We start from the raw sequence: 12,987 nt of genomic DNA on the forward strand, positions 1-12,987 counted from the left end.
CTTCAGAAAACACCATAACAACATATTTCACCCAAAAAAGAAAACGACTTTCTTCTGTTAAACACAAAGGAAGATATTTTAAAGAAACCTGTGACAAATGCCTTCCATAGTATTTGCTTTTCCTTCAATATAGAAGTCAGCAGTTACAAGTTTTCAGCTTTCTTCAAAATATCTTCTGCTATGTTCAACAGAATAAAGAAATTCAGAAATGTTTGGAACCACTTGAGGGAGAGTAAATTTCATTCTAGGTTGAACTATCCCTTAAACCTCCTCATTTCACAACTTTTTTCCCCTCTCTGAACACTTTCATCATTAAGTTCTCTGTTCACAAAAATGCTCTTTAGCAGAGGTTAGTCTAGACTTCTGATTCATTCCACTGATGATGGTTTGGTCACAAAAGAGTGGTCTTCTCTTGCTGTGAAAGGGTTTGTCTTCATCTGGACAGCCTGATAGTTTCAGCCACTTTAAAACATCTCGCAGTGAACACTAAAATTAGGCTGCTTTAAATAGGTTTTGTTAGAAAATTAGGAAATTACCACAAGGCGCCTGATTAACACTGATAAATGAAAAAAAAAATCGGTGTTCTCGCCACTTCAGAACACAAAATGAGATATTCTGAAAAATGTTGGAGAAAAGCAGCAACTGACATCCATAGTAGGGATAAAAATACTATGAAATTCAATTGCCGTTTTTCCAGCATTCTTTAATATGCCCTCCTTGATATTAAGCTGAATAATGAAAGTCAAACAGGTGCATTCTGGGGTGAACTAACCTCAAAATCAAGGAAATTGTAGATTCTCTAAATTTGATTTCCACATTAATAACAGAAAATACCTATTTCAGTTTAAATGAAGACAGGCTCTTTAATTTCCTTGCATCATTTGAATATCGTTTACTTTGTAAGGTAAAATATCAGCAGTTACAAAGACAAAAACAACTTTTCTAAATTAAATATTCCACAGACATTATGCAGATTCCCATGAAACAATCCGGATGTGACGTGCATAGACATACAGCGGCCACATGGGGGCGATAGAGATCAGCAGATTTCAGTTTAACACCTTCAAAATGGGGGCGAATCCTAAACATTTGTCACACAATCACAGTTTAATACTAGTCATCAGGAAATATTGAACACAAAGTGTAAATCTTTTAAAGTTCTAAAAAGTCCATAAGTTTATGCTAGCTAGGTAGTGCATTTGTTGAGTTTTTTCCATGAATAGCAAGTGAATTACAAGAGTGCGATGAAGGAATCATGGGATATGTCTACATGTCACATTCTTCAATGAACGTCGTTCCAGTTCAAGCAAGTTCACATCTACATCCAGTTGTTTAAAAATACACTATAAATACTTTTAATGTAATATTTTATTTCTATCAGAAATATGCTTTTCAGCTAACATACACGAATGTTCTCCAGATATTCCAGTCAGGATCCCTTGGTGTTTAATATTCAGTTTTATGGGTCAAGCTTATTTTTACTGGCAACCCTGAGACACTGAGATGATCTGCTCGCTGCACACAACCTAATTTCAACATATTTAAAAACCTCACATTGCGTATTCATACATTTCCGAGGGGGGAAAAATTGCAGCGGCAACTGTGAATAAACATATATGTGTGTGTGTTTAAGCTCACAATGTAGTAGACATGAACTTTGTGTAGCTAAATCAGCTTACAGTATAAATGTACACCTCTTCCTCAAGTAGACCTGGCATCGGCCAGAAACATTCATAGGCCTATGGCTACAGTCAATACAGAAATGACAAGGTTGATCATTTTACAACAGTAACTACTGGCAATATCTTCTGGAGGCCTAGTCATCAGTTTTTTCAATACACCTCTCGTGATGTTGCAAAGCTAGCGTTACGTAAAGATGTTTGCACAAGAAATTGTGTTGATATGGGTGCTGCTGCTCGCAAGTCAAATAATGTGTGCTCAACGATTTGGCCAAATGATATCACAAACACTTTAGCAATAATACTCACCCATCAATAAGACATCAGGTATCATAATTCTCTCAAATGAGGCTCTGGTGAAGTGAAATTCTGCTTAGAATTAAAGAAATAATTTAGATAAAAATTAATAATACAAAATGGCATCCATGAAGGTGTTAGCAATCAGACATTTCTGTCACCCAATGAAAAAAAAAACTTCTGAAAATACAAACTTTTATGTGCCACAGAAGAAAGAAATTAATAAAGGTTTGTAACAATATGAGGGTTTGTAAACAATCCAAAAAGTTTTCATTTTGGGGTCAACTGTCACTAAGTAGTAGGCTATATGCTATGTTCAACACCTCTCCTTTATTCGCTGGTTCAATTTACACACTGACCAGCACTAAAGATATATGTGCATCATATTATCAGACAGATTAGAGCAGAATCATTGGCACACGATTAGAATAATGACCATGACAACAGGCAATTGTTTGCACAACTTCATACAGAGGCTTCAGATGACAGAGATGCTTCAGTATATTAGCATCATTAGCCTATGTCATCTATTCACTTATTCCCGCTGTATGACTTTTTCTGTGTATGATAACTTATTTGCTTTCCATATAATGGAAGTGAACGGGAACAAAAAAGTGTAATAGCTCAACAACAACAACAGAAAGGAGTATACTTAAAGGTGCAGTAGGTGATTGTCTTCAGAAACATTTTTGTTGTGCTGGTTGAAAATCTCTTCACATTCCAATAGTAATGATAAAGGTAAATGATCTAAATGTATTTATATGTATTTTATATTCTGGATAAGGCACAAGACAAATAATGTTCATCCAATTAACATTTGTCTGTTCATCCAGTTAACATAATTCTGATAAGTAGCTCAAACTGTATGTAGATGTATGTAAAACTGTATGTAAAATGTAGATTTATACATCTGTGCACCTCTCTTCACGCAGACAGATCCGCAGCAATAAAAACAAATGCTGAATCAAAACTTTTTCAAATCCTGAATCAATATTGGAGTTACTTTTGCACGCTGGAGGAAGGATCACACCATGGCTGAAGTACTTCTTTTAGACAGGTAATGTTATGTTTTAAAACTCTTTTTACTCACGCAAAGCTGAAGTAGATTGTGTTGTTTCACAAATGGGTTATATGCATGGAAGTGTTGTTCAGCTACTCATAGTTTCATAGGGCCTTTTACAACATCAATAATGTCGATTTTTATTTATTTTAACAACAAAAGATAAGTAAATAGCGCTATTCTCTCTAGCTTGAATTACAGAGGTGAAGTTGGATTAATATTCACGTTGGTTCATTTTTGAAGCGCTCCCTATATTGTTTACCATGCTACTCTGAATAGTTTGTCTGAAGTAGCATGTAAGTATGGCTTAGCATATGGCTTGCTAGACATAGTGGCTTTAGGACAAAGAGCGTGAGAGAGTGAGACCAGCGATCCTTGAATGCATGAAATACTGCACATTATGACTAGATTCTTCTACAAATGATGTCACTGGGGTGCGTGTTCGTGACTTCAGGAGGACTGGCTTTGGATGGCAGGGGAGGGACTGTGTTTTTAAAGCTTTTATGCTAACGGATAGCATTTTGGCAAATCACCTACTGCACCTTTAAATTTAAATTGAAACTGAGAAAATTTGACCTGACAGTTGCTTGTTTCCACCACAGTATTATATCTTGTCAGACAAGTTAAAATTTTAAGACATACAGTTGAAATCAGAACTATTAAACCCCCTTTGAACTTAATATTTTTTCTTTTTTAAATGTTTCCTAAATTATGTTTAACAGAGCAAGGAAATTTTCACAGTATGTCTCATAAAATTGTTTCTTCTGGAGAAAGTCTTATTTATTTTATTTCGGTTAGAATAAATGCATGTTTAATTAAAAAAAAAAAAACATTTTAAAGTCAAACTTATTAGCCCCATTAAGCTATATATTTTTTTGAATGTCTACACACTCGAGTGCATGCCTCAAATTCTCGCGCCCCCCTTAATAGGTGCTGGCACCCCCCTGGTGGGGTGCGCCCCACAGTTTTAAAACCCCAGGTCTACAGAACAAACCATTGTTATACAATAACTTGCCTAATTACCCTATCCTGCCTAGTTAACCTAATTAACCTAGTTAAACCTTTAAATGTCACTTTAAGCTGTATAGAAGTGTCTTGAAAAATATCTAGTCAAATATTATTTACTGTCATCATGACAAAGATAAAATAAATCAGTTATTAGAAATGAGTTATTAATACTACTATGTTTAGAAATGTGTTGAAAACATCTTCTCTCCGTTAAACAGAAATTGGGGGAAAAAAATAAACAGGGGGGCTAATAATTCAGGGGCTAATAATTCAAGTTTGTATCATAATTCTGAGTTTATACACCAAAACCAAAAAAAGGGATGTAAACTTGTCAGAGTGGCTTTAATTTACTTTTTTTTTCATTTCATGGTGGAAATGGTCTTTTATACCGTGAAGGCTGTAAATCAAGAGCATCTTGAGGCTAAATGACCTAAGAATTCATGAAAAGAGGCAGAAATATAGGTGGAAGTACTTCTGTGTACTTACTGCTTTTCTAATACTGTCAAATAGTGGTGTAATGAGTGTACATCCAGTTTTTCACATACTATAAAGGGAAGTATGCCGTAACATAATGAGCTGATATGCTATGTCAGTGGAACTACAACATCAATGCCAAATTAACAACAACACAATGCCCTCTGGAAATCAATTTCGGCAAATCTGCCACTTAATGTAAAAGTTAGGTTCACCATTCACTTCTATTGTATGGAAAAGAGCAGAGATTTAGCTAAAATTGCTAGTTTCCTACAGAGCCAATCGTTTGGGTTTAGAAAGCCATGAAGTAAATAATGACAGAATGTTCTATATTTTTTTGATTCCAGAAGTACATCTAATCCTATCGACTCAAGGACTATAATCACTGTTTGTCTTATTTGATCTTTTGATCCACCTGTGTCGTCTCTCTCTCTCTCTCTCTCTCTCTCTCTCTCTCTCTCTCTCTCTCTCTCTCTCTCTCTCTCATACACAAACACACATGCAGTCAGCAAAAATAATGGCATGAAGCTTGTCCCATCAAATCCTTTCGAGCTCAAACTGAGCCTGTCTCGGTGTCAAACATACTTCATATGGCACTGAAGGACACCGTGTTGCTGATGGACTTGTCTGGAGCTTAGCAACAGAGGCCAAACAAACACCTGGCTGACGGCACACGTGTGTCTGCTGAATTCAAGTCTCTGAATTTATTTAGATCATTTCACCCTTATATAGATATCACTGTTACCAGGCAACACTGATGTAATGGTGCAGATGGTCAGAGGTCACTTCATGGTCTCGCCACATGTGAAACAATCCTTGAAAAGAGTGTAATCTTATAGTTGGGGTCTTGAAACTTGACGTACCTTCAATCTGAGCTCATAATGTGTTGCTGAGTAATAGTTAGTGTTTTAATATTCTATCATACATACCTACATCTTCAGTTTCTAACAAACCAAACTTAACCTTCACATCCATTGCGTCTCATTCCGCATAGTGTTTTTTTTGGAGAACGAAAACCAGAGCGTGTCAAAAGCACGTCAGCGGCATACCTTAAATACTCTTGCTCATGCATCTGTTATTCGGCTGATGCATCCTTCACATCAGCATCCAGTGATTCTCAGTTCGCTTTCCAACGCGTCTGTTTGGATACTCAGGACAGCGCAGTGCAGTCACTCCTTGTTTAGTCCGAGACCTTTCCTTTGAGTCAGCGGGTCGAGAGCCTGCCGTTTCTCAGTTGCCGAGGCTGTGGAAAGAGTGGCTCTATTCCTGATCCACTGGAGGCATCAGGCACCCCAGCATGCCCACCAGTGAGGAAAGGCCTCTGGGCCGGGGTCCGGACAGGCTCCAGGGTGTCCTGCATGGGCCCACTGAGCGGTCAAGTCAGCTGATCTGAAAGAGAGAGAGAAAAAAACGAAGATCTGACTCATGTTATTAAAGAAAACTAATCGACCACATTCATAAAAAGTTTTTCAAGTGTTAGTTCACCCAAAAATGATCCAAAAATGTTAAAATTGTTATTTTTTGTGTTATACAAAAATATTCTCGTAGTTTGATCATTTTTAGACAATCACTGATAGCATTTAGTCTGTTTTGAGGATTTTTTTGTGTATTTTTCTGGAACCTTGCTGTCTATGGAGGATAAGGGAGCTCTCAAATTTCTTCTAAATGTTCAAGGTTTGGAAAAGTCAAGGTTTTAAAACGGCAAAATTTTCTAACTTTTCCGTTCCTAAGGTATGAGAAAGATTTTTTTATTTACCTAATTTTTTTAGGACAACATTATCTTCAGCAGAAAAGATATCCAAAGATGCCGTCTTATATTGTAAATAAATCTGTGGTTTTGAAACAAATGAAGACAGCATAATTTATTTGAATTATTTAGCCTCATATGTTTACTGCTCCAAAATATTTAAAATGTTTCCCAAATTAAAATATATTGTGTACAAAAGGGAAAAGATTTTGTTTATTACCCAGACATTTAAAAAGAATAAATTTTAGAGCAGTAATCACAACACCGTGATACAGTGAAACCGTGATATTTATATCCAAGGTTATCATACCATCAGAATCTTATACCGGCCCATGCCTAGGAGGTTGAAATGAAAAATAAAGGTGAGTGATTAATACTACTCTTATGAATATGTAATGATTTATTGGTGTTCTTTTAGCATCACAATCATTTAGTTATTATTAAAATAAGATAAAAATATGGTTAAATGTAAGCACTGTGAGGATACAGAAGCAGAGCACAAGACAGTAATTGGTGTCCAAACACTAAAACTGTCTGGTGTTGCTCAGGCAGTGCAGATCATTGATTTTGAAGGCAGATCTTAAACACGTTGAACCCTATCATACACCTGGATCAATAAGGCCAAGATGTGTCTGGAGCGATTTGTTGCTATTTTTCAGACCAGCGCAACCCTAATTTTTATGTTGTGCACCACGTTGTTTATATAGCAAATCCATTTGTGCCACTTTGTGGACTCATGGGTGTTCCGGTCTAAAAATGAGGTGTGTTAAGTTGCATTGTTCATGCGTTGCTATTTTGAGAAACTGAAATAGACTGTACCATTGACCAGCTGAAAGTTAAGCGCAGAGTATGTTAATTATGCACCTATATGATCCAAACGCTTGCACATTGCTTAATACACAGAGAATGTACAGCATTACACAAATATCTTTACATATGAAAAAATTAAAGGATTAAAATATTTTTTAAATGATTATTTTCTACATAAAGTTAAAAACCCCTGCCTCTATGCCTTCTTCATGTTGGGGGGCTTTTTCAGTTTATTCATGACAATTTGCATTTGTATAATGTTATTATTATTAGCAGAATTATTTATTCTATGCATATTTATATTTGTTTTAATAAAAACAAGTTTAGGGTGATGCAGTGGCGCAGTACAGTAGGTAGTGCTGTCGCCTCACAGCAAGAAGGTCACCGGTTCGAGCCTCGGCTGGGTCGGTTGGCGTCTCTGTGTGGAGTTTGCATGTTCTCCCAGCGTTCGCGTGGGTTTCCTCCGGGTGCTCTGGTTTCCCCCACAGTCCAAAGACATGCGGTACAGGTGAATTGGGTAAGCTAAATTGTCCATAGTGTATGGGTGTGGGTGTGTAAGGATTTTTTCTCAGAGATGGGTTGCAGCTAGAAGCTGTGTAAAACATGTGCTGTATAAGTTGGCGGTTCATTCCGCAGTGGCGACCCCGGATTAATAAAGGGACTAAGCCGAAAAGAAAATTAATGAATGAAAAACAAGTTTAGATTTGTCCACCTGTCGGATGTTGAAGACGTATGCATCACCATATGGGGCATACGAATAGGACATGTGTTTGGATTGTTTTATTGGAAAATAAAACTGAATTTAGAAATAGTTTTGGAACAAACTTTTGCGCTTAACAAATAAAATTAAATATGTAGGCTAATTGATGTCTTAAGTGGAGCACGTACAACACAGTTTCCTTATCCACAAAAGTAAAGGAGTAAAGAGTAAAAGTAAAGAGAAAGCAAAGAGGCTGAATGGAGTAGGCTCGTTCTTTATCCTCGTGCTGCAGATGGTCTGTTTAACTGTTTTCTCGCTAGTAATTTTTCCATCCTTAAAATAGCAATCATGGATTCGGACATGCCTTTAATGCTTTTATGCCATGTGCTTTAGACTTTGCTCCTAGATCATTAAAATAAAGCCCATTGAGTTTATAATGACAAGAGACAGTTCACTGGAAATGACTAGGTTGGGTAATTGAAAACCACAGTGATGTGCACACGGCCATTTAGTGCTGCATGGTAACAACAATTTCAGTAAGGATTTGGGATTTTTTACTTAATATATTAAAACAACAATTATTCTAAATTGTAATAATATTTTATAATACTATTATAACTTTTTTTAAGAACTGTTTTTTAAGAACTGTTACTGTATTTTGATTAAATAAATATAGCCTGGGTGGCACAGTGGCATAGTGTGTAGCGCAGTCACCTCACAGCAAGAAAGTCGCTGGTTCGAGCCTCGGCTGGGTAAGTTCACGTGAGTTTCCTCCAGGTGCTCCAAAGACAAAGGTAAGTCCAAAGACATGTGCTATAGGTGAATTGGGCTAAGGTAAATTGTCCGTGGTGACGCAGTGGCACAGTAGGTAGTGCTGTCGCCTCACAGCAAGAAGGTCGCTGGTTTGAGCCTCTGCTGAGTTTGCGGTTCATTCCACTGAGGCAAGCCCAGATTAATAAAGGGACTAAGCCAAAAAGAAAATGAATGAATGAATGATAAATTGGCCATAGTGTATGTGTGTGAATGAGAGTGTACGGTGTTTCCCAGTGATGGGTTGCAGCTGGAAGGGCATCCGCTGCGTAAAACATATATTGGAGAAGTTGGCAGTTCATTCCGCTGTGGCGACCCCTAATTAATAAAGGGACTAAGCTGAAAAGAAAATGAATAAATGAATATAGCATATGTGAGCATACAGTAAGCAATGTCTTAGAAAAATGTTCTTCTACAAACCCATCAAACTTTTGAATGATATAGTAAAATCAAAATTTGAACGTAAAATTATAATGATTATTTAAGAATACTTTGATTGTAGATTTGTGGGTTTTATATTTCCAACCTAAAATAAGTCAGACAGAGTTAGGCATCCGTATTCATAAACAGCTCATGTAAAAAAAAATGAGTTGTGCATTGTAATGGTGACAGGTGCGCCAGTGCTTTAATCCCAGTGGGTCAAGTGACCCTGCCTTTTTAAAAAGCCAGTTCTACAAATAACACACAGATCTGAATTTAACAAACATGGCAACCCAATCCCAGTCAGACGTATGCTCTGCATTTTAACCCAAAACAAAGTGTCTGCCAGGCCCTAAAATAACAGCCTGTAGCCCTGCTCAGGTTAGCGCTGCTCCATATTTAGGGCCCTCATCAGTGCGAGAGCTGCGGCCTCTGAGCAAAGATTATCTCTAGAGCCACAGCAGAAGGGCCGCACCGCAAAACCTTGGCATTTCTATGGCAACGAGCGAGTGGAGTTTCATAAAAAGATCTTCCAGGACCTTGAGAGAGGCATGATGGGATGGGGGAATTAACAGAGTGCGAATCAAGAAGGTGGTTCGTGGGATTCACAAATTTCTCTATGCTCAAACTAGTTATTTTTGTCATCTTATATACAGCTTACCTAAAGGAGACCTATTGTGCAACATTTATTGTGCTTGAACACAGATGTGTGTATAAAACAATACTATAATGATAAAAATCTCTGAATGCATGGTTTCTCCTCTTCCTTTTCTTATGTAAGATATATGTAAGCCTCGCCAATGACTGATTATCATTAGATCTGCAGGAGTCCACCATATCTGCTTACTGTAGTAGCTAGAGATTTACAATGTATGTGCCATAAAACAATCCAGATGTTCTGTTGTCTCTAAGGACTCCTGGCAACCAAGCCACTGAGAACATTTAAAGGTCCCCTGAAATTTAAATATTGTTAGTCAGAGTATTGTTAATTTAAAAGATGTTTATAAGCTAATGTGCTCCAAACCAGTGACAAAATTCACGTTTAGAAGATATAAAACTGATTTAAACATACAAAGCTTGCATTTTGTCACTTCTGCATAAATCAGAGGTGTCCAAACTCAATCCTGGAGGGTCGGTGTCCTGCAGATTTTAACTCCAACTTGCCTCAACACACCTGCAAGGATGTTTCTAGAATGCCTAGGAAGAGCTTGATTAGCTAGCCCAGGTGTGTTTGATTGGGGTCGGAACTAAACTTTGCAGGACACTGGCCCTCCATGACCGAGTTTGGACGTCCCTGGCCTTAATGGCTCAGCGACTGACCCATCAAATTCTCTCTAGTATCTGGCACGCCCCGCACCCTTTAAGACATTTCATGTTTTCTTTTTAGCTGATGTGCTTGAGCTTAACCATTCTCATTGGCAGAACTGTTATAAAACAAATTGCTATTGGCTGTTTATTAAAAAGGGGAGGAGCTACCATCTTTTAAAGTTTTAGTTAAGTTTACATCCAACATCGAATAAAAATGCACATTTCAAAGCACTTCAGGTGACCTTAAAGGACGTTTTTATTTAAAGGAAATGTGAGGAAGAATGTTGATAAAGATGTAAATCTATTGTTTGTTTTAGTTACAACGTGGTACTGAGAATTGTGAAAGTGTTAATAAATAATTAAATGAATCAAAACAACATTTTGGTCACTTGGCCCAATCATAATGCTTTTAAATAATGATGATAACTATACTGACCAAAATAATTGTATGATTTTTCCCCATAATTGAGTAGCACTACTATTAATTGAAAGACTTCTTTTTCATTTTCTGTATGTCAGTGATCTGAATCAACTTTACTCCTCAACAACTATATCAACTTATCCACTGACCATACAGAAACATCCAGGCCAATCTAGACGTTGTAACCTCTTCCAGAGTCTCCCCAAAACTTTTGTTGTTTCTAGAGTGACCGAATAAGATATAAAGGCTCTTCCCTTTTCTGGAAAGCAGTAGCTCATTTGCATTTAAAGGGACATGCACAATTTATTTATTTTTTGCTCACACCCAAACAGGGGCAAATGTAACATGCTATAACAAAGAAACAGACACATTCAGCAGACACTTATATTACATCTTTTAAATAAGGGCATAACATGTTTCCTTTAAACAATCGTTTGCTCACATTGAAAAAAAATGATTTACCGCATTTACAATTTTTTAAGGTTACTGTTTGCAAACAATTTATATGAGTTGAATTTAAACAAACAAATTAAGTTTAGTAATGTTCAAATTTATTTGTTTTTCTACCCAGCAGGCAGAGAATTTCCAAATGTCATCAGATTGACATTGTACCCCAACGTCGTGGGGACGTTGCATTTTGTTTGGAAATGAAAATCGGGTTGATGTCAGAACACAACGTCAGGCTGACGTCAGTGTCCAACGTTTAACTAAAAATCAACATCTAATGATGTCACAGCTTGACGTGTGGACGTTACCACTATGACATCTATCAGATGTTGGATTTTGGTTGCTATATATGACGAATAAATGTCAGTATTTGACGCCAATGCGACTTTGGTTTAAGATGTTGGCTCAACCTTGGATTTTGGTCACTTTACAACACAACTTAAAATGAACCAAATATCAAAATAACATTGTCCTTAGACACTTGCTAGACATTGAATTTTGGTCACCTGACGTCACGACATAAATCTAAGCTAATATTAATGTCTAATGATGCTGTGTTACTGCTGGGTAAATTCAGCCCTTATAAATTATTTGCAACAAGTTAACTTAAAATATAATAGTAAATCCAATAAATATTTTTTTGTCAGTGCAGAATTGAGGATCTTGTTCTTACCTCAGAGGTCCTGGTTTTATTGGTATGTTGTTCTGTGAGTCCATTCTGCTGTGACTCTTCACTGTGCTCCTGTGAGTTCCTGCTGTTCCTCGTCCCCATCGAGCCCTGCGTGTCGTTCTCCCAACGTGCGAAGCCTTTGCTCTTGGAGGCTTTGCGATGTGGCCTGTACCTCATTTTGGGGAAGGTGTGCGAGCCGCTGTCAGCGACGGCTGCCCAGCCGTTTTCAGGCCACAGGTGTTCCTCTGTCTGCGTGGCCTGGCTGGTAGTTGCTCTCTGGAGCCGCACTGAAATGCGCTGGGCAGAACCCGTCATCAGGGTGATGGACTTTCCTTCCAGATCAGAGCCGGATGATGGAGACACAGCGGGAAACGTAAACACCTCATCGTCGTCTGTGGAATAACAGGATAATAGAATGTTAGCATAGATCATTTCTTTCAGTGTAATTTGAATTTGTTGGTCAGAGCATTCATGATGCTGTCCTAATTTACTATATATTCATAATTTCGCTGTGTAAGAAACATTCATGGCAAAAGCAGTTCAGTTGCATCATTCAAACCGTCTCATTTCAATACAAATATTTACAATAATGCTATATTTGTCTTATGCCGAGTCAGAATGCATTATTTTAGCCCCGATTTTGACTCGCTGACAGGTTTTGAGAAATAGCAGACAAATGCCTGAAATCACAGGCAAATCGGTGCTCGTTCACGTGAGTGTGAACTATCAAGGACGCAATCTGAGAGAATCGCAGATGAGGCTCTGACACCCGTGAGATATTTGGTGTGCTAAATATCTAGAGCTGTCAGTAAATCAAATCCTTCCTTGTGAAATGTGTTCTGATTGAACATAACATCGGGCGATCACCTACAGCCAAAGAGAGAGCAGCATCCACTAGTATGGGTATCTACAGGCCAGCGGGAGATTGGGGGAGAAGTTAAAAGTGCTTCTTCACAGTCTATTTCAGGCATGGGCAAACTCGATCCTCGAGGGCCGGTGTCCCTGCAGACCTTTGCTCCAACACTAATCAAACACACCTGAACACCCTAATTAGTGTCTTCAAGATCACTAGAAAGCTACAAGCAGGTGTGTTTGATTAGGGTTGGTGCAAAACTTTGCAGGGACACCGGCCCTCC

At 37.8% G+C, this 12,987-nt stretch overlaps 1 protein-coding gene across 1 annotated transcript in view; it reads right to left on the reverse strand.

The window, feature by feature from the left end:
* Positions 1-863: 863 nt before the first annotated feature.
* rasgrp3 (RAS guanyl releasing protein 3 (calcium and DAG-regulated)) overlaps positions 864-12,987 on the reverse strand; it is a 44,807-nt gene continuing 32,683 nt past the window's right edge. Inside the window, exons 15-16 of the mRNA XM_056477031.1 lie at positions 11,855-12,243; positions 864-5,907 (exon numbers count right to left, since the gene is read on the reverse strand). Coding sequence (XP_056333006.1) covers positions 5,899-5,907; positions 11,855-12,243 — 398 coding nt within the window. The 3' untranslated portion in view covers positions 864-5,898. The remainder of the gene's footprint in view (positions 5,908-11,854; positions 12,244-12,987) is intronic.

The sequence above is a fragment of the Danio aesculapii genome, chromosome 17 (genome assembly GCF_903798145.1).
Source record: "Danio aesculapii chromosome 17, fDanAes4.1, whole genome shotgun sequence".
In the NCBI taxonomy this organism is placed as follows: Eukaryota; Metazoa; Chordata; class Actinopteri; order Cypriniformes; family Danionidae; genus Danio; species Danio aesculapii.